This window comes from Nannospalax galili, unplaced genomic scaffold (assembly GCF_000622305.1).
Source record: "Nannospalax galili isolate Female #2095 unplaced genomic scaffold, S.galili_v1.0 scaffold1264, whole genome shotgun sequence".
Lineage (NCBI taxonomy): Eukaryota > Metazoa > Chordata > Mammalia > Rodentia > Spalacidae > Nannospalax > Nannospalax galili.
In genome coordinates this window covers 281,612-304,106 of record NW_008351636.1, presented here as the reverse complement: position 1 = coordinate 304,106, position 22,495 = coordinate 281,612, and the positions used below count along the sequence as shown (strand labels likewise).

The 22,495-nt window shown below is 45.6% G+C and overlaps 1 protein-coding gene across 1 annotated transcript in view; it reads left to right on the top strand.

Annotated features, from left to right (window-relative positions):
• Ephb1 (EPH receptor B1) overlaps nt 1–22,495 on the top strand; it is a 514,312-nt gene that overhangs the window by 485,253 nt on the left and 6,564 nt on the right. The window contains exons 13-14 of the mRNA XM_008848545.3: nt 14,256–14,405; nt 21,484–21,677. Coding sequence (XP_008846767.1) covers nt 14,256–14,405; nt 21,484–21,677 — 344 coding nt within the window. The remainder of the gene's footprint in view (nt 1–14,255; nt 14,406–21,483; nt 21,678–22,495) is intronic.

Sequence of the window (22,495 nt, the reverse complement as noted above, 5' to 3'; positions counted from 1 at the left end):
TGTGAAGTTAACTAAGATATTAAAGAGTGGCATACATGTCTTTAGAGATTTGAGATGACAAAGAGAATGGCCAGAATAGAACAGGGCAGGAGCCCATGTGCCCTGGGTGCAACATGGCTGCCCCAAAGCCTTATGGGTTTTTCCCAGTGGAAGAACCCACGGTGGTTTCTGCTCTCCTGACCCTGAACTTGACCCTTTCCCTGTGGCTCTAAGTGGCTGTTATAACCAGCTCCATTCATCAGACTTTTCATCATCAAAACTCCATACTCCCTCTCCCACATCTGGGAGAAAAGTGACCCCAAAGGAGGCAGAAAAAGGAAGGTTAGCGGGGTCCAACTTAGAAGATAAGTCCTTGTGAAGAAAGAATCCCAAAGAAGTCTCTAGAATCCAATGTTTTTAAGTCATTACAGTTTTACTTATGAGAACAATGTTTAAATCATCAAAGTTAAAAATACATTACATTTAAAGTAAAAAATGAAGCTGACTTCTCTGAAACTCCCAGAAGTTGTTATAGCCAGTTGTTTTGGCATGGTTCTTTCCTAACTCTGTGTGTGTGTGTGTGTATGTGTGTGTGTGTTTACAGTCTTTTTAAAATTTTATTTATTTTTTATTATTTAATGCATATGAGTGTTTTGCCTGCATATCTGTAAATGCACTATGTGTGTGCAATGCCCACAGAGGTCAGAAGAGGGCACTGGATCCCCTGGAAGAGGAGTTACAGATATAGATGGTTGTTAACCACCATGGGGGTGCTAAGAAGTGAACCTAAGATCTCTGCAAGAGCAGACAGTGCTCGTAACCACTGAGCCATCTATCCATCCCTGTGTTTTATAGTCTCTTAAATGGTCTCATCCCATACATGCTGATGGGTCTTCAGGCATTTTTGTGACTTACCCAGGTGTCATGAATATGACTTTTTCTCCTCTTGGTCCCTTGCTGCTGCCCTTGGAGACTGCTTCCTGCTCTCTCAGTGGGCTTGTTTCTCAGGTTTCTTTTGCAAGGACGATCTGTAGGAGCTGTTTTAGCAGCTCGTCTTAGATGGTCATCTAGGTGACTACTGATACATTATTTCCAGATAGTGCTTTAGAGAAAATGCTTATATAGATATGTCTACACACTCATATCAATGTTCCTGTGAAATAGCTAAGAAAACTTGCTGGGCCAAGTAATTTTTGTACATTTGTACTGGAGGATGGGGAGGAGTGCTGTGAAATGCTGTCTTCTGGACATGACATGCCCCTTGTCCTCACAGCAGCTATAGTTAGTTACCTGCACAAGATCAAGCCAGTCAGCATTCCAGCATGGGTGGGGGAGGAGTTCATGAGGTCCTACCTGTAGCTGAGGAGCTATTGACAGTTGAGAGCTGCTAGGAGACAGGGAGTCATTTTTCTTCAAGAGTATAGCCACTGGTAAGTTATCCATGATCCAATAAATAACCCACCACTCAGGTACATGCAAATAACCCTAATTAAATTTACTGTTATAAAAAAATGAGGTTAAAGGGAGGACATGTTGGGACAATGGGTTCCAGACAGAGTAGGAGGGGTTAAGAGAGAGGACTAGGAGGCAAATATGATTGAGATAAATTATATAGATGTATGAAGCAGTCAAAGAATAAATTAGGACAGCTGGGGCTACAGGGAGACCCTTTCTCAAAAAGACAGAAAAAAAAAATTTCAAGTATAAAGAACATTTCAAATAGTACAAGCAGCAGCTTTATAATATTTAGCCCTGTCTATTGTTGTTGTACTGCGAACCTCATGCAGTGTATAATGCCAAGCAAGTGCTCTCCACTGACTCACACCCCCAGCTTTCCTTTTCTTTCTAAATATTTTATTTATTATTTTTATTTTAGTGTATGAGTGTATTGCCTGCATGTGTGTAAGTGCACCCATGTCATGCAGTGCCTGCAGAGTCAGAAGAAGGTGTTGGGTTCCCCTGAAACTGGAGTTATGGATAGTTTTTATCTGCCATGTGGGTGCTGGGAATCAAACCCAGGTCCTCTGCAAGAGCCGTCAGTGCTCTTAACCTCTGAGCCATCTCTCCAGCCCCAGTTGCTTTCTTTTGTTTTAAGCTAGGTTACTAAGTTACCCAAGCTGGCCTTGAATTTGAGATATTCCTACCTCAGCCACCTGAAGTGTTAAGGATTGCCCATGATAATTTATTATTGATCTTCTTCCAGTTTTGTTTTAAAGAACTGCATTCTTAGGATTCTTTCTCTCTCTCTCTCTCTCTTTCTTTCCTTCCTTTCTTTTTGTACTTCTGTATTTTTCAGATGCTAGGCAAGTGCTGTACCTCTGAGCTATATACCAACCCTTTTCTGAACTCTTAGAAGATGTGGTACACACAGTGTGACCCTTTAATCTTAGCTCTTTCCCTGTGTATTTCCATAGGATATCTTCCCACATCAGGCTGGTAAAGTACTCAGCTTCATTAATTTAACAGATAGATACTTTTATCCGATCTGTTATCTGTATTTTATTTTAACTGACCCCAAAAATGTCTTCCTAAGTGCTTTCTTCCCACTAGTTCTGGGATCCGATTCTGTAGTTAGTTACACTGACTTTGTCTCCTTTAATCGGGAACACTTTCACAGTCTTGCTTGCTTTTAATGCTATTGAAATTGTAAAAGAATATCAATCACACATTTTTATTACACTTATTTATTTGGTGTGTGTGTGTGTGTGTTGCACATGCATACATGCTATGGTACACATATGGAAGTCAGAGGACAACTTTCTTTCAGGAGTCAGTTTTCTTCAGGGATAAAAGCAGGTGATCAGGTTTGGCATCAAGCTCCTTTACTAGCTGAGCTATGTCACCAGCCCTCATTTATATGTTTTTAATGGAACCTCCCTGGTTCGGGTTTGCCCACTATCACCCAGGATCAGTTCCAGGATATGCCATATGCAGTGTGTAGGTGATAGTGTGTCCCTCTCAGAGTGTCACATCTGGGGGCTCATGATGCCTGTCCACATCTCCTGGTGATGCTAAGATTTTGCAGGTTTTAAATTGAGGTAGAAGAACATTTTCCTAAACTCTTGCCAACTTAAAGGCTTGCCACTATGGAGATATGCCCATTTCACCTCCCCTTCCCCACACAGTGTACCATACAACCTCTTCCTTGTTCCCAATCTGCACACTGTACTTGTTAATGCTTTATGTGAGAGATGGGGGAAAGGGGCAGAGGGAGGGAGGGAGGAGGAGGAAGGAGGGAGGGAGGGACTTGCTTGGAGCCTAACTTTAACCAGTATTCTACACCACAGGCTTGGAGTTTAAAGATGGGGTAGGAAGGAGTCCACACCACTGAGAAGCTATCAGATTAAGTATCTACAGCCCCAGCTACATCTGGAGTAAGAGTCGCAGCATTTCAGAAAAGCCTGCTTCAGGAGACAGTTGGGGGTGGAGGGGAGGCACTATATTTTATTGGAAAAAATCACCATGTTTAACCAGGATTTTAAGAACAAGGTAAAATGAGAATCTACATTGTCCATTATAGGGAAGGAAGGAAGGAAGGAAGGAAGGAAGGAAGGAAGGAAGAAGGAAGGAGGCTGATTTTGGAGAGAGTTGAGACTGCAGTCCTAAGAACTTAATACAGAAGCCAATCCTGTTTCTTCCTTTGGGAGTGAAAAGATGCTGCTTATCCTCCACACACAGAAGCACAGGTCTCCATTTATCTTCCTTTCTTTCTCATTATCCAGTGAGGAGAAAATCTCAATGTAGGATTTGGTGGGGGAGGTGATTTCAGTGCCCCAACCATCTTTCATCGGGTGTGGACCCCAGGTGGCCTCATTCCCAAAGTCTGTCAAAAGGTCTCAGAATACCTGGTTCACACCACTGGTATGGGAGAGATCCAGGAAGAAGCTGGTGTCCCTTGGCGGTCTTCGAACATGACTCCTCTCACCTCTCCCCATTGCTAACTGCCACCAGGAGAAGAAGGCATCCTGGAGAACAGGGGTCCTGCAGAGAGCCAGGTGGAGCAGCCTCCTGGCACACTTGCTCACTCCACCAGCATTAGCTAACAGCTCTTCATACACCCCTCTGAGATAATTGAGCATTATTATCCTCATTGGCAGGTAGAGGCAGTAAGAAGAATAGTTGGTTATAACTGCTGGGTTTGTTTGAGGGAGAAGCCGTGCCAAGAGGGAGCCATTTGGGAGACCAGAAGAGCTTAAGCTGTTTAATGTGACTGATATTTTAAAATAGCTTTGAGGGTGGGAACAAGGAAGGGAACTAGAGGTGTGGCTGGAGACATTGGTAAGGCATCAGAAATTACAATGTAAAGAAAGAATAGACCTATATTATCTGTTAAAATCAGTTATTATCAAGTTCTATTAGGTGCTTACATTACATACATAGGAGAGAAAATATTGAAGGCCAGAGTATTCTACGTGAGGACAATAGATCAAACTCCAGTTTTGCACAGGGCTGGGCAGAAGTCTTTAAGATGACAGCACAGAGGCCAGCCTCCACCTGAGGTCCCTTGCCCTCTCCAGAGATGGGGAAGACTGCCTTGGCAGTCTCTGCTTCTGCTCACTGTCAAGAGCCCTGTCAGCTGCACAGCCGTAGGAGGGGCGCCCTGTGATAGATGGCAGAAAGATCCAATCCTCTGTCCACAGGGGTAGAAATGGGATAGAAGGGAGAAGAGAGATGAAGCGTCACCGGCAGACACGGACAGAAGTAGCAGGGTCACCATGGCCTCCTGACAGAGGCAGGAGTCCCCAAGATGTGTGGATGTCACTGGTGCAGCCAGGGCACTGTCTGAAGGAGGGGAAATTGTGACCACTTCGGCTGGCCCTGGGGGCTGAGGTGGACAGCAGCAAGCAAAAAGCAAACGTGAGCTTCAGGAGAAAGCCCAGTTCTTGCTGTGTTCTGAATCATACCAGAGGATACACTGGATATGTATGGCCCAAGAAGAGAAGGGTAGACAACAGGTGAACTTTGAACCTCCTTACAAACTTTCCTATTCCCCACTCCCTGGTCCCCATACCAACCGGTCATCTAAGGAGCATGGAGGCTCATGGTCTCTCGCTCCTAAAGAAGGACATTCTTGTTCCCATAGCAGCCCATCCCTGCTCGCTAGGCCCCTGATGGGTGGCCTAGTCCTCCTGGGTTATTGGCAAACATTCCATTTGTGAAGGCAAAGTTCACAGAGAATCTAGAGCGTTATAGCCAGTTGACCTTCTCCAGAGGTGGCTCTTCAGGAGCACTGATGGAAGGGCCCAGCTTTGGGGGCCTGTGCAGAAGAGAGCCTGCTAGGGCCATTCCGGAGCCCATCCCTCTGCTGCCTCCCAGGACAGCTCTTTCCTCTCTACTGACCCTGGTCAGATGAATGAAGGCAGATTGTGAATCATTTATCTCTCATCTCTCCATTCTTTCTTTTTAATTGTAAATTCATGAAGTGCCTCATGATGAAAACTAATAACGATGGGAGCAGCAGGGCTGCTGGGGATGTGGGTAGTAAAAGACAGCTGTTTCTCCTGTTGCCGTAGTACAGAGAAAGCAAGGTATGTTTGGTTTCAGATGGATTTTTTTTTTCCAGGTGCAAACGTCACCAAGTGATCTTTCCATTCTTCATACATGAAATTCACACTATCATTCACATATTTTTAGTTAATTTATGTCCAAATAGGCCTTTCTCGAGCTGCCAGGAAATGATGTTTGGGCCGCAATTACCTTTCGCAGCATCTTGTGGAAGGGTTTCTGCTCTCACAAATCTCAGGGGAGAGGCAGGCAGGAGCCCACTGACAGTAAATCTTTCCATTTGTAGTTATTCAAATCACATATTTTAATGCTTATACCAAATACGTTGTGTCATTCATTATGCAGGAACAGCTAATGTTTCAAGAAAAGCTTTGAAAAACATTCTGTTCAGAAACAATTTCATCTGCAGTCACTGAGGGCAGGTGTCTTTTCTGGGGTTGTCTTTGCTTCCAGACCTTCCCTGGGTTGTGTGTTACTTGCATGACAAATGAGATCACCCTTCTAGAAGCTCACTTGTCCCCAAGCCTGCCTCTTTCTCACAGTGTCCTCCTTCTCTCTGTGTTTCCTCATAATCCTTAGCAGGGTAATAAATTACAGTGTCACCAACAAGATCGAGGCTTCTGGAAAGAAATGCACAGCAGGGCTCGATGAACTCTTTCCAAAGGTAGAGAGACTGTTTTCATGCAAATTCCTGGCGTCCTGGGGAACTGGGAGCAGCCTCTTTGTTATAAAAGCTCAGCTGCAATTCAACTGCCAGAAGCCGGTTCCACTGGCTCTTAGGAGCTGGAAAGGCTCAGAGACAGATAACCTTTTAAGCAGAAACTTCCTTTACTTCTTGGCCAATATAGGTCTTATCTAGAAAGAAATCACTCTACTGATTAGGTTAAGGAAAATTGGACAGTGTACTCCCCCAGTGCCTTTAAAAGCCAGACATTAATTCTGAAATACCCATCTCACTTAGCACCTATGACTCACTTCAGACCTTTTGGTCCTGGGTAGCTGACAGTGACTGAGAAACAAGAGTGGGGGGTGTCACATGGATGTACCCTGAAGGCAGAGCCATCTGTGCCCCAACTTGTCTACACAGAACCACTCTCATGGGTGGCTGCTTTACCCAGGTTGGCCAACTGCAGTCAGAATGTTCACTGCCCCAGGGGGTGTGTCCAATCTGCCTACTCCAGAACGACTCTTGACTTGCAATGCAAACTTCATCTCAGTTTGCTCTGCCCTCCCTTTTCAGCATTTTAAGATCGTCTAAGTTATTGTAGAATACTTGCATACATATAGCCACCTACCACTGACCCACTGTAGATGTTGCTGACCAAGGCTGGCACTCCCTTGCATGGCTTCGGAAGGCCTACTCCAGAGCTCCTCCAGCTTGGCTGCCCATTGGAATCTCCTGGGGGAATATTTTTTAGTGCCATAGGTGTTTTCGTTTATTTAGAATCTCCAGAAATGTTATCTAAGCATAGATAGGATTTTTGTTTTTGGTGGTGGTGGTGGCTTTTGGTTTTTGAGACACAGACTCATGTATCCCAGACTAGCCTTGCTTGGTAGCCAAGCATGACCTTGAACATGTGCCTCTCTGGCCTCTACTTCCTGAGTGCTGAGAGGACAGGGACACACTACCATGCCCAGTTTAGGAGTGTTGGGGATCATAGTCAGGGTTTTATGCATGCTAGGTTAAGTACTCTACTAACTGAACTACATCCCCAGCCCATAGGTAGACTTTAGTCTGCTTCAAGTGATTGTGATGGATGGTCATTGGTCACAATCCCTTGCTAACTCCTAAGTAAAGCCATAGAAGTCTTCTCAAACCAGCTCCTAATAATGATTGGAACTGGTATTCAGGATGAAACTTAATGCGGTCCATGACTTAGGTGAGGATGATCTAAGCCAGTGATTCTCAGAATCTGGCAGATAAATGGGGAATTTGCTAGAAATGCAAATCATCAGACCCTATCTCAGAGCTGATAAATTTGAGTCTCGGTAGGGTCTAATTTTGGAATGGGCCCTAAATGTAATGCTGGCTGCTTTATGGCCCAACGGGGTGAATAGCCTGTGAAGAGCCAGGCCAAGATTAGAGAGATACATCTGCAACCTAAGTTACAAAAGGGATGAGTGATGTCTCAGGAAGACCTATAGGATATAGAGCTGTGGAAGACTGGACGTACACACATCTGAGAACCACTGCTCTATACCACTGGGTATTGCAACTAATAGCTGTACATTAGAATCTCCTACTAATGATTCTAATCTAATTCAGACCTTCCTGGTAAGCCTACCAACATTTAGACACTACACCTAGAAATTCTATATAAATGAGACTGCCTCGGACAGTTAAGAAAATTTAGACTCTCCCCGAGTGATTTCAGTGGGCAGACAAGCTTGAGAAATACTGGGTTAGGCCTTCTGGGTGTGGAGAGGAATACTGGCCTTGCCTTCAGTGTTGGGGGCTTCTGGTGAGGCAGCCTCAGCTAGAGTTGCCACCTAGGTCTGGGGATACTCCTGGTAGAGTGATGGACTTCTCTTCTAGGCATGTTAGGAAAGCTGCCCTCCAAGGTATGGACTGTGGCTGAGCTATGGTCAACAGCACTAAATAAAGCACTACAGGGGGCCCCATGGTTAATCAAGAAGCTGTGAGGTATCCCTCACCCCATGCTGGCGATAACCCTCACTGTCAAGTCTCATTATCCTCCAATAGCACTAGATCTTGATAGTTCTGCCACCTAAGAACTCAGGAGCCATATTTTCAAACTAGTGCTTGATACAATTATGAATCTTCCTTGTATTGGCTTCCTACAACTGCTGTAAGATAGCCAGGCTTTAAACCACAGAAACCTAGTTTCTCCTTCTACATGGGAAGTCCAAGGTCAGAGTATAGTCAGAGCCATATTGCATCTGAAGGCTCTAAAGGAGGAGCTCTAGATACTGTAGGTCTTTCTGAGACATCACTCATCCCTTATGTAACTTAGGTTGCAGATGTATCACTCCAATCTTGGCCTGCCTCTTCGCAGGGTAGTCACCTCTTTGTACCTCAAAGAAGCCAGCATTACATTTAGTGTCCACTCCAATCCATCATAACCTCTTAACTCAATTATATCCGCAAAGACTCTATTGCCAAATAATGCCACATTGCCAGGTTAGAGCTTCAACATATCTTTTTTCTGAGTGACACCTCCAACTCACAACACTTAATACGTTCTTATCTAACGATAACAATAACGTGTTGCCTGGATCACATATCTAACTGCTAAATTTTCACAATTCCAACTTACCTCTTATAAGCCTTTGGGAGTAGTGGGCTTATGAAAGCAAATGCTATTGTGTAATGCTCTTGGTCATGAACATGTTACTTACAAGCTTTAAGAGACACATGCACCATGATTCCAATATGAGCATGTAACAAGTTCATGATCATCACAGCCAATATGCATTAGTGCCTGAATCCTGCCACTATCCCACCAAGACTTTGTCTCACAGAAGATGGTGGGGAGAGATAGTGTAGCAATGTCAGTCATGTGGACATGGTATGGGCTTCTCCAGTACTTAGAAGGGGGACAAGTCTGTGACCTCTGCTTTGCCCAGGAAACTTCACAGGAGGGTGGCCTATAGAGCCAAGGCTGGGTGTTGTACCTGTCCAGCCTCACCGTGACAAGACAATGAGTTGGCTGAGTGGCATCAGGGATATACAATGGTCGTTGAAGAAGGAGTTGCGTCTCCTCACTGCCATGTCCCCTGCACTCTGCCTGGGCAAAGCAGGTGCTGCATAGATGCTCGTTCTGTGCTAGCTGAGGGACCAAATGGCCCTAACTGACATCTTCTACCTCCTCTGGCCATAGCTCCTCCCACGTCATCAGATATGAGTTAGCAAGAGACCCTGTGGATAGTTGACTTAGGACTGACTGATCCCCTGTGAATACCTTATCTTAATCCATAAAATTCTACACACTCATACACCTACATGCACACAATCTTAAGTTTGTCTTGAAATCCAAGTTAAGACATGACTATTATGAAACAGAGGGTTTCAAATATTAATAATTGACAGCACAGCCATGCAAAGCTGTATATGGAAGGTCAGTATATGAAATCTCATGGGGCAGGCCAGTGAGGTGGCTTAGTGGGAAAAGGGCTCACTGCACTAGTGTAAGGACCAGAATTCAGATCCTCAGAACACATAAAAAAGCTGGACAAGTATTGTATCCACCTGTAATCCCAGCCCTGGGAAGATAGAGACAGGGAATCCTCTGAGGCAAGCAGATTAGCCAGACTAATCTGTGAGCTCTGGGTTCAGTTGAAAGACCCTGCCCTAATAAATAAAGTGGAGAGCAATGAAAGACACTAGACTTCAACTTCAGGCTTCCACATGTACTTCCATACATGTGACTGTGTGCCCACACACATGAACACACAAACACACATGTATACACACCACGCATATATATGTACATAAAGGAAAGCGAAACCCAGAAGACATCTTATAGGGAGCTCATCATCCTGATTATACTGAGGGCCCTGTTTCTCTTCTCTTTTTCCTGGTCACTGACTGTGGCTCTCTGGCAGCTCTTGGGAGACTCATCGTTCTGATTAGTCGAGTTTGTTAGTTTAGCTAGATTGTGAGGCGCCTTCTAGATTAGTAAAGGGAATATCTATGAGAGCATTTCTGTAGATAATGAAGCCAGAGAGGCTCTGACCTCCTCAGTGGATTCATCTCTTGATCAATTTATAATATGATGTCATTATTAGAAGTGGTAAAAGGCAGGTGGTAGAGCCTAGTTGGAGGAAGTAGGTCCCTGACAGCTGTATCTCACCCTGGCCTCTTCCTGTAAGCCGCTTTTTGCTTTTCTCCGTTTCCTGTCTGCCGTCACACCCTGCCCCCCAACCATGATGGACTGATACCTCTGAAAACGTGAACCAAAACAAATGATTCATCCCTGAACTTATTTCTATCAGGTATTTGGTCACAGTGAGGATGAATGTGTCAAATACATCCTTGCCTACAGAATGCAAACCTGTGCCTTCAGCATCCCTGGAACAAGTGAGTCAGGCTCACTTTGCTATACAAAGCCTGAATCAGAGGTAGTAAAACCCAGTTCTTCTGTGTCCAGGCTGATGCAGATTCCTTCCCATGGAGCCCATCCACTGTACCGTACTAAGTTCTTCTCTCATGTTCCCTAATTAACACAGCAAGCCACTCTTCTCCAGGCCCCTTCCTCACGCCACACCAGAGAGCAAGGGGCTCTTAGCACATGTTGGATGGCCTTGACTTCCGGTTGAGATTTCTTCTTCAAGCAGCAAGGCCCTTCCTGGCTAGTGACACACTGCCTACTGCAGCTTCATCCCACCTCCTTCAAGCCTGTCCTCTCACAGGACTGGTCAGCATCCTCTAGCTTGATAGATGTTCTGTTACATAATTGAAGACAAGTTAAACTATCATAATCATCACTGTAATCACCTCTGGGCATCAGAAGGCAATGATGCCCATGTGATGCTTAAAAGAGGAATGTTTAAAACCCTCAGGACAGACCTACCCCATGCTCCCTTAATTTTGTATGTCTCTTTATTTTGCTTCAAAGGTCAGTGTCCCCCTGTTCTTCAGACAGTAGGAGAGCTGGCCATGACAAGCTGTCACCTGCCTGTCCTGGGTGGTTCTTCTAGAAAACTCAGCCACCTGCTGAGATGGAGGAGTGCTGGTGACAGGCCAAGCTCCGAGTTCAGTGAAGCCCAACAGCACAAGGTGGCGGGAGGGCTCGAGGCTCCTCGCCAGTGGGCCTGGCACTGCCACTTTACATGCAAGAGGGAGCAGCTCAACAGCTGCCACTGACGGCCCCTGGGGTCTGCTCTAGACTTGGCAGAGGAGGACACTTCCAGACTCCTAAATCACCTCTTTGAAATTCACAAGCATACTTTCATCTCTCATCCCTCCCCAACAAACACACACAAAAGAGAAGCAAGTCCAAGTCTCCTTTACTCACATACATTCCCTGCCAAGTCTTCGCTCTGTCTCTCAGTCTTTCACACACATACTGATAAGCCCTCACCCATGTGGAATCTCTCTCTCACTCTTTCTCCCCCCACCCACAGACACACACACACATACATACACACACACACACATACATACACACACACACACACACACACACACACACACACACACACACTGAATTTCTGCTCTCTCCTATTTGTACATGTGCACATTAGTGTGGAGGAAAGTATGTGTAGAAGCCAGAGAACAGCTTTACCTATAATTTCTCAGGTACTATCCACCCTGTTTTTTGAGGCAGGGTCTGTCACTGGCCTGGAGATTTACCAATAAGGCTGGACTGGCTGCCCAGGCAGCCTGAGGCTTGCCTGTCTCCACCTCCCCAGCACTGGGATTACAAGTATATGCCTCCATACCTGGCTTTTTTTACATGGGTTCTAAGGATCAAACACAGGTCCTCATGCTTACAAGACAAATACTTTATTTGCTGGACCCAACTCCCTAGCCCAACTTAAGTCTTTTGAAAAATCAAAAGCCCTTTTTCTCTGGGGGATCCAGACTATCTCAAGATAAGACAACAACCCCTCCTTTAAGGGTGACAGAACAAGGGTCTCTGATACCATCTGCTGACCACTGTGTGTTTGGCAGTTCCCTGGGTACCACATTGCTTAAGCCAGTAAATGCATTCGTGTCCTGGGGGACAGTGAGAACTGAGCATCCCTTGTAGGGCAGCCCAAATGCTCCAGACATTTGTCACATTGCTGGCGTTTGAGTGGAGGACATCTACTATAAAAACCTGCCAGAATACCCTGGGGAAATCAGGACTGTCTTCTTCACAGAAAGCTGGACCTGTAAGTGGGGAGGTCCAGGCCAGGTTGCCTTCATTCCTCCCAGCCCTGGTTAGGAAACCAGATAAAAATGCACCTTTCCATTGGCTGTTTTTTCCCCCACCCCTCATAGTAGCCGTTTACACTTTCAAAGGCATTTTTGATAAAGTGCACCCTACATTTTTGGTGATTTGAGCAGAACATAATGATGATCAGTACAAAAATCGCCTCCTTGAGCTGAGACTCAAGGCCATGGAGGAAAGCAAAGAGGGAACTACAGCCCCTTGCCCAGCCTCCATTGCTCAGCAGCCTGGAGTTTTAAGGATTACAGAGTGATTCAGACTCCAGGCTTAGAACAGAGCTGTGGGGTGAGATCCAGCATTTGGCCTGACAAATAAAATAAGAGGGTCACATCTGTTCTAGAGAGTGTTGCATTTTGGTGGCAGCCTTGGCAGGGTCTCACTTTAGCACAGTGCAGGACAGACAGATCTGTGCCCTGCTTTCTACTCCAACCTTATCCCTCTCGGTTTCCTCCTCAGGAAGCACGGTCCTCGGCCAGGCTGGATTGCCTGTGGTTCTCCTCCTGCTGTCTGCCTGGACTTCCCTTCTATAGCCAGTTTACCAGCCCAACTTCTACGTATTTCCTATGGCTGAGCACAGAGAAAACATTTGTTAACACACAGATAGTGCTTGATTTCTGTGTCAGGGCTGTGTGAATAATAGCCATTTAAGACCCATGATGACATGACTGTACAGGTGCTGGTGTCCTGGCTCAGAGACTTTGGGTACTTGCCCTGGTCATTCTGTTGGGAAAGGCTGGCCCTGGTGTCCAAACTCAGCCAGGGGCTCTCCAAGCTCTTAGGACGTTGGTTCTCTGACGGTTCCTGGCCACTTTTCCTGACCCTGACTGAGAACTGGTGTTCCAGTTCTCAGAACTCCTATGGCACACACCCACCCTCACCCTCCTTACTTTCCAATTGTAGTAACTACATTTTGAGTCTCTATTTTCTGGTCAGGCCCCACACTATCCCTTGAAGCTTGATAGCAGTAGCTATCTTCTCTGGGTGTCTTCTTTGGGACCCCAGGTCCTTTTCTTCCCCTCGGCCTGGCATAAATAGTGCCATTTGCCTGTGTGCTGTCAGAGTGATGAATACATCAATGGATTTCAGCTCTTGTGTAAACAACTCTGGCCCTGGTCTGGCAGCCAAACTAAAGGGTCAAGCAGAGAGCTGAATTAGCAGCATTGTATGGCGCTTGGTGAAAAGGAAGTAGAAAAATACACAAGATGAGACTTTTAGAAAGAGGGTCTACAATTGCCCAGATTCTGCTGAAGGGCAGTGGGATGTCCAGCATGTGGACAGGCCAGGGCCCATCACATCCCAGTGCAGTCTAGGACTGTTGGGAGGCTGCCAAGCTTGGAAAACTGTTCCTCAGAAATGGAGCATAACAGGAATGGGGCCAAGGGGCAGCTGGTGTAACTTCGCAGTGGAAGTGTCCTCAGGAGGTAGGCCCCATCACTCCTCTTCCTTTGGGTTCATTGTGTTTCCTCTTGAGCCAAATTCCATGCCTTTTCCATTGACATTTGCACAAAGGCAACCATGACTTGCATTGTGGGTAGCCAATCTGACACGGTTCTAAGTGTATCTAGATGGTTGTACTCTTTCCTTCCACCTATCACATCAACACTGAAGGTAGAATCAAAGCAGGGAATCAGAGATGAAATCTCTTTGTGCCCGCTGTCCCCTCACATGTGATGTGCCCATGCGACTGACACAGGCCATGCTGGTCCCCTGGAGCTCCTCTAAGTGGGCCCAGCAGTGTTTCCTATCCATGAGTCAAGGATTATTCTGACTGTCCTAACTAACAAGCTGAGGCAGTGGAGAAGTGGGAGAACATGTGTGCCTGTTTCTCTTGACTTGTTTGAACTGAACTGGCCTGGTTTCTCCTTCTTCCAGGGAGGGAAGATCCCTGTGAGATGGACAGCTCCAGAAGCCATTGCCTATCGAAAGTTCACCTCAGCCAGCGATGTCTGGAGCTATGGGATCGTCATGTGGGAAGTCATGTCATTTGGAGAAAGACCCTACTGGGATATGTCCAATCAAGATGTAAGTACTACAGCATCTGTTGCTACAAAACCCATCCAAGTATCCTTCATGCCATGGGTATTAAGGCCTCCTATCTGACTTGAGCTAATGGCCTCATAAACCTGAACTTGAGTATCAGGACAGGGATACAAAGACACATTTGGCGTAGAAGTTTGAACTAATTAAAGAGCCTTACACAGAGCACAGCAATGCCGCCAACCACAAAGTCTACAACTTTCTGAATGGTCATGAGCCATGAATAGACCAGACCTAAACCAAGCAAGAAGTTCTGCTGTGATTCCCAGCCAATGTGTCATGTTCCCCTCTCACATATGTGACAGAGAGTAGGGAGGGATTCTGGTCTGAAGGCCAGGGCCTGGGTCCTCAGCCTGCTCTTCCTCTCACAGCTGTGCTGCCTCAAGCAAATTTCAGTGTTTGTCTGGGACATACGACTTCAGTTTTAAAGAGAAGAGTTTTAAGAAGCCCTTCTTCCCTGAGAACCTGGTCTTCTGTGAGCTTCTGATAATATAAGCAAAGGGAAAGCTGAGAAAACTTCCCAAAGCTCGTCAGCTTCCCATGAGCCACAGGAGCAGGGCCCTGTCTCTGAGTAGGTCATCAAGATCCCTCCAAATGTCCCCCATGGACAGGGTGAGAATGGGAAGGGCGGGGTCATCAGAAGAGAAATTAGGGGTGTTCTGGATGGGAGATGTGCTTCATAGTGAAGACTGAGGAAAACTTTCAGGATGGTTTGATCTGATACCCTGCATTTCAACACTGCCTTTGACCTGGGCTGTCCGCCTGGTTCACTCATCTTCTGTGTTTTCAGACCTACTCCCTTGTTGAGAGGTTTACAACTTGCAAAGCTTGCATACTTGTATATCCTACTTACTCTTTGAATCTTCTTGGGGATATCTTTCCCAGCATACAGGCTGTTTTCAGTCTAGATCAGATTCCTTCAGATCCTACGGTCACACTGTAAGTGCCTGTGTGCCTGGGCAGCCTCTGAAGCGCTCAGAAGCTTATGAAAACTGCCTTCAGCCATATCCCAGCCTTTCAAGTTTAGAGTCACGCATTGGCTGGGAACACTGAAAAAGGCAGTGGTTTCCCAGTAAGACTGTGGGACAGACAAGGAGCCTGGGTGCTTGTGGATTGTACTCTGCTGGAATGTGCAGAGTGGCTAGTCCAGAGCAGGTGAAGTGTCTGTATCCTTAACCAGCTCCCAATGCCAACCATGGGTGAGGTCTAGCTCTTCTATTATCTGTGATTAGCCATGCCTCACCTCTGCTCCCACAGTGTGTCCAATCAGTAAGTGGCTGAGCTGACAGTAACTAGGCTGCTTTTATGAAATCAGCTGCACACAGGTTCCATCTATACTGTCTGAGTGAGAGACGCTATCCAGACAAAGCAGACCCATCTTGTACTACCCAGAGACCTTAATCCGATTAAGAACAATTCAGCACACATAGAATGGATTACAAAACCGACAGGCGAGATTTGACATTTAAGGTATTCTCCGTCAATGCGTTCATCTGTGCTGTAAACAAGCAGAATTTCTGACGATGGGTTTCCAGAACACCCAAATCATTCATTCAAGACAGTCATTGCATGCTAAAGGCAACTAAGCTTTGCATGAGTTAGTTCTGTTCCTGAGGGGTTTACAGTCCAGTAGCATAGACGGAGGGCATTGGGAACATTTAGGGGGAAGGAGGAAGCTTCTCAGATATTTTATGTTTGTGCTGGGACTCAGAAGGTATATGGACATCTGTAAGGTACCAGCTTTTGCTCATTTTGTTGTATTTCTGCAAAATAAAGCCCTAACTACAATTCTGCTCCTCATGGGAACAGGAGGTGACGTCATACTCATTCAGAAAGCCCCTGAGACCAGGTCTGGGAGAGAGCCTGGAGGGGCCAGCAGCTGGGCTGCAGTCACACTCATCAGAAAGCACTGAGGTGGCCGTGGTGAAGGATTTTACAGTTGACAATTGAAAGGCTTTAAGGAAAAGAATTGCAGAGGCAAGTCGGAGTGCTGGTAATTGGGCTTCTAGAGCCCAGGAAGGTCTTTGAACATGTACAGAGAGTTTGTCAGCCAGAGAGAGCAACTTGTGCTGCTTGGATCTGATTGACAGAGATAATGAGAGTGGCAGTGTCTGTGGAGAGGGGCTGCGGTTTCATTGAAACATCAGAGCTCAACTTAACCCACTCTGCCCTGGTTCTTCCATGCTCTCTGTGCCTCCACTTCACTCTCCCAGGTGCAGGGTCGAGTAGGCATCACCTGCCTCCAACCCGCTAATGGGAATTATAAATCTAGGGACAGCGAAGAACTCATTCAAGAATGTGAGGGAGGGACCAGGAGGGACCAGGGATGCTCCAGTCACTTCATCTAATACCCGAGAATGCCTGGGACTAATACCACAAGCTCCTGGTCCCCACCCCACAGCCAGCATATTTGGGCCCAGATGAGCAAAGGGACTGTCTCATCACTGCCACCTTTATAGTTAGGCCCTGGGATGTTTGCTTAAACTGGGCTTTGGGGGGGATTCACAAGTGTTATGCAAACCATGCAGTGAGCTCAAGTTAAGTTACCTAGACTGCCTCTCTAGCCTACCCCCACATCTCACCCCTTCCCACCTCTTGAAATGCCTTTTGATCTGGTACTGATCTTTACTCTTAATATCCATGAGCCTCACCCTTCTCTGGATCAAGGAAGGGACCTAGAATTCCTCCTAGATATCCTGCTAGGCAGGATATCCCATTACCCAGCATTGGGCCAAATCTTCTCATACAATTCAAATGAGATCACTTGTGTTTATAGTGGTCAGAGGGCCAGCCTGAAAGTGTTTTCCATACCTCTTCCCTGTTTTCCACATCTTCCAGGAGGGCAGGTGTGAAAGAGAATGAGCTCAAGGTCCTAATAGAGTCTAAAGTTATTTTTTATATAATTATATTTTAATAGGACTGTAAGTTATATATACTCTGAAAATTTAGATCCTTAAAAATAGAATAAAGACCTCCAAAGCTAAATCCCTTTGAAGATGAAGATAAGTAGGTAAGTGCTGTGCATAGACTGATTAATGACCTCGGCATTTTTTTATTTGAAGTAGAGGGTTATGTTACTCAGCTTTCCATTTCTATGACAAAATACCTGAGAGAAACAATTTTAGAAGAGAAAAGGTTTATTTTGGCTCAAGGTTTCAAATGTTTCATTCATGGCTGGCTGAATCCTTTGCTTTTAGGACTCTTGTGAGCTAGAACATCATGGTGGTAAGACACGTGGCCAAAGAAACTGCTCATCCCTTGGCAGGGTCAGGAAGCAAAAAGGAAGGAAGAATGGGGCTGGGATCCCAACAGCCCCTTCAAGGACATGTCTCTCCAATGACTTACTTCCTCAAGTTAGATCCCATCTCCTGAAGGTTGCACTCCTTCCCAATAGCAGCACAGGCTAGCGTCCAAGCACTTGAGCCTTTGGGGACAGCTCATGTCCAAAGCACAACAAAAGAGTTATAGTTTAAATGTGATATGTCCCCCATAGACTTACAGGTTTGAACACTTGGTCCCCAGCTGGTGGTGCTGTTTAGGGAGATTATGGAACCTTGAGGAGATGGGGCCCCGCTGGAGAAAATAGGTCACAGTCTTTGAGGGTTATAGGTCCTCTTCCTTCTAGCCCAAGGTTTCTGCTTCCTGGGTGGCACTGCGTAACAAGCAGCAGCTGTGTGCTCCTGCCACCACAGAACTTGTCCTCTGCATGCTGGACCCTAACCCCATGAATTGTGAGCCCAACTAGATCCTCCCTGCTTTAAGCTGCCTCTGACAGGCATTTGCTCATAGCAATGAGAAACATAAATAATATAAAGGGTACAGACTTAAGAAGCTTCAGTGCATCCAGAGTATCAGCTTGGATAATAGCAACAGAATCATCTAGAATAAATAACTAATGGAGTGAAGCTGAGGGTGTCTCATGGTTAGCCTCTATACCAAAAGGTTGGAGGGAAGTGGGATGTGCTCCCACTAAGCCCCTACCAGGTGCTTGGTGATTTCAGACACACTCCTGATAGACTGTCAAATGGTAGTGACACTCAACTTGCCAAGAGGCTGTCAGCTAGAGAAGACACAGCAATAGTAACTCCCTCCATGTGATAAGAATTCTTACCCCTACTCGTTTATGCATTGCTCAGCACACACCACCTCACTATGCCATCTCCTGTTTTTTTAACAACTTTCCTGTACAGTTGCAGGTCAAGCGACCCTCCCGGGTTTCATAATTCATAAGATATAGAAGCATGGTTTGCACCAGGTTCTCACAGGCCACAACCTCCAGTCCCTATGTAGTACTTTCACTAACACAACCACCATGCTCCTGGCGGACCTGCCTGGGGAGGAGGACTTAATGAGATTTTGATATCCTCCTCCAAATAAAGTAAGCACAACCAAACACACAGGAAATGCAAACACAAACACCAAGGCAGCTTTCAACAGAACCCAAAGAGGAGATAGGAAGAGGGAACAAGAGAATATGGTTATGTTGCTTCAGGCCAGAGCTCATAGGCAGAAGACTGGGGGCATGCATGGGTCCCAGCCTCTTGACGCCTTGGGGGGAGTGCTTGAGTCACCAGTGCGCACAGTACCGAGCTGCACAATCGCTGACTCCCGTACTTCTCTAAGATGGGGAGGAGTGTCACTTTCTTATGGGAAAAATTAGTTTGGGGTGGTAATGTCAGCAGTTTAGGTGGACACTAACGCCATCAGCTGCCTTGCACTAGAAGATTTTGGAGTCCCCTAACCCCATGAGAAGTGGGAACTGGACGCTAGTCCCCTCCTGCCAGGCTAACCTAGCTTAGCCTCAGGCGACCCAGAGAGAGTTCCTAGGAGCACTCAAAGGGCAATCCCACTTGTCTCCACAATGGGTAGTGATTCAGTGCTCCTCAGCCTGGTTGCTCAGAAGGAGCTGGAAAAAGGCGGGTGAACCGTCGATGGGAACAATGCCCAGCTGTTAGGTTTCAGGGACTCCTTCAGTTAGCCCCATCCCCGGTTCAGCCCCTGGAAACATCAGCCTCTCCAGCTCACAGCTGCAGGAGCCTAGGCTGTGATTTCGGTGGAAGCCCCGCCCCCACCCAAGGCCCAAGGAAAGTGGCTTTTAAGGCATTCAAAACTTAAAATCAGCTGCCCTGTGATTTTATCTACAGTCTATCACTCGCTGTGTGTCTCTGGGAAATTACTTCACTGCTTATACCTCCATTTCCTCATGGGGAAAATAGGGCCAAAATGTTCTCCTAAGAAGATAGGAGGAAATTTGATTGACAACAGTTTGGAGGAGATAATAATTTGTCAGTGCAACACAGTGTTCAAAAAGTGAAGCAGCTGCTGGTTGTTTTATGTGGTGGTGATACTGATGTAGGTTGTGTGCTTGTTTTTCACCATGTTAAATGGGGAAAATAATACACCTTGATTGTCTCTAACAACCTCAGGTCGTATTACCTTGCTTCAGCTCATGTCCAGTGTACTGTCCATAGAAATTGCAAAAATATATACTGATTAAAAATATTCACTTTCTGGCCAATTTAGGATGTATAAAAGAAAAGAATAGTCAGTTGAAAGTAATCTGATTTTTTTGTAAATTGAGGTAAAAATACCAGAAAAATAACTGAACTCCAAATTATTTCCTTTGTTATTTAAGGCACTTTGCCTGTTTATTTTAATATAAAATCAATGCATGCTTATTATAGACAATAAAAAATACAAACAAGCAAAAAGAAAAACATAGGGAGCGCTCATGTTTCTACCTGCCCAGAGGCAACCACCATTTATTCCATGGTGAATAATCTTCCAAGGTCTTTTCTGTGCTTATGTAATTGCTAGGTTCTGTTTTGTTTCGTGATGATTTTTTTTTTTTATAAAAGCAAGGTTATGCCATACCTGGAGTTATACATTCTACACTTTTGCCTGATATTATAATGTAAGCTTATTTCCATTTCAATGACTACACCACTTTAAAGGCTGCATTAGACTCCTGGCTTTTAATTGTATTGTGAGTGTACCATAATAAATTTATATGTTTAGTACTTGGGTCATTCATGATTACCTTTTTTTTCTTATACAAAAAGCACAGAGTAGGTATAATTGAATTAAATGAATTAGGAATTAAGAAGTACAGTGTGAAATACACAAAGTTTTACGGAGTTATCCCCTGGAGTCTGTGAAAACCACTAAAATTTGATTGGAGGTTATGCGTGTTGTGAGACTGCCTTGTTCTGTGGGCTGCCATTGCACTGCGCGCTTGTTTACCTTGGCAATCTTCAATTCCTTACATGTTGCTGCCTCCGGAGCACTTGGGCAGTCATGCATAGTAGGCATCTGTGGACCCCTGGAGTGGTGTAGGCGTGGGGTCCAGCAATGCTGATCCATTTCCTCTCTTCCTTTCCCTTAGGACTGCGAGAATGAGGCTACCTCAGGCCTTCAGAGCATCCTTTATAAACAATGCGTTCTCTTGGTTTCCCATGTAACATCTTTCATTATCGTGCACCACCTGCTTTAGGAAGGCAGAATTAGACCCTGTATCCTCTGCTTTCTTTGTTTCATTTCAGAGACAGGGTCTTCTTACATAGCCCAGGCTAGTTTGGAGCTTTGAATCATTCTACCTCAGCCTCCAAAGTGCCAGAATCACAGATGTGCAGCACCATACCCAGCTCCTATGTGTTTTTTTTTTTTTTTTTGCAATTTCAATAAACATTTATTCAGTTGTGATAGTTAGGGAGAACATCTGCCTTCTGTAAATTAAAATTTATCTTGTTTTAAATGTTTTCAAATATAAAAAATAATAGGAAGCATCATAATGCATGTCCCCACCAGATTCAAGAGCCATCAAATTTTATTCACCCGTTATCTTCCTACATTGGGGACACAAAGGGTCACTAATATGTGATTCCTGCTTTCTAGGTGGGGAAAGGAAGATCTCTGAAAATATGCATGGTAGGAAGTGTGTGGTGTCGATGAAGTCCCTTGAGCCAGCCTAGTTGGAAGGGACTCCATCTTTGAGGCTAATATGCAAATGACTGGCTTGGTAGCTCATTCTCTAGTCACATTTGTTCCTTGTGTGCCACTGTAGGTCATCAATGCCATTGAGCAGGATTACCGGCTGCCCCCGCCTATGGACTGCCCAGCTGCCCTGCATCAGCTCATGCTGGACTGTTGGCAGAAGGACCGGAACAGCCGGCCCCGTTTTGCAGAGATTGTCAACACCCTGGACAAGATGATCCGGAACCCGGCTAGTCTCAAGACTGTGGCAACCATCACCGCTGTGTGAGTCTAGTGAAGTGGGGTGATGCCTAGAGGTGGTTGGTCTCATGGCCAAGGGCATCACTGGCAACCTGTGTTCTGTTGAGAGCAAGGTTGGGGTGGCACAGGTTGTCCACTAATGGAAGAAATGCCCAGACTCACTTTCTTTTTATCTTCCCTCTCTCTAAAATGTTCTCTGCTTCTACTGTGGACTCTGGGCAGAAATTCAGAGATCTGGTAAGGCCTCTACTGCCTGTTGGCTTCCAAGAGACTGGACACCGGACTCTCTGTTAGTTGAGCTGTATTTGGTCTGGTGTGATGCGCCAGGTCTGGGCATTCCTGTTTCCAGGAGACACGTTTCTGTTAATTATGCTAGTCCTCCAGGCCTGTGTAGCTGCAAACTTGAAGATTTGGTCAGCAGTCTGCTAGGTATAGGACCCAGTTATTGTGGGACAAAGAAATACAAAGCAGATTGATTTGCTGTGAATGAACAGATAGACAGCTGTCGATGCCTGCCTGCCATGTATTACTGAGCTATATTTACATTAACTCATTTATTAATTTCTCTTTTCCACCAAAATTTATTAGGTAGCTAATGATCAGTCAGTGGGCCCAGTACAGGTAGTATTCGATGAGTAAGACAGTCTCTGCCATCACAGAGTTTATGATCTCTTAGAACTAGCACAGACATTATTCAGATGTAGTTGCTGGGCATATGCTTGAGAAGAATGAGACTAAGGCTGGTAGAGTGGGATTGGGCAAAACTATTCAGAGCCTTTAAGCCGTACTGAACATTTGCCGTAGGTTTTAGAACATTTTGTACGTGTTGAAGGGTTTGACAT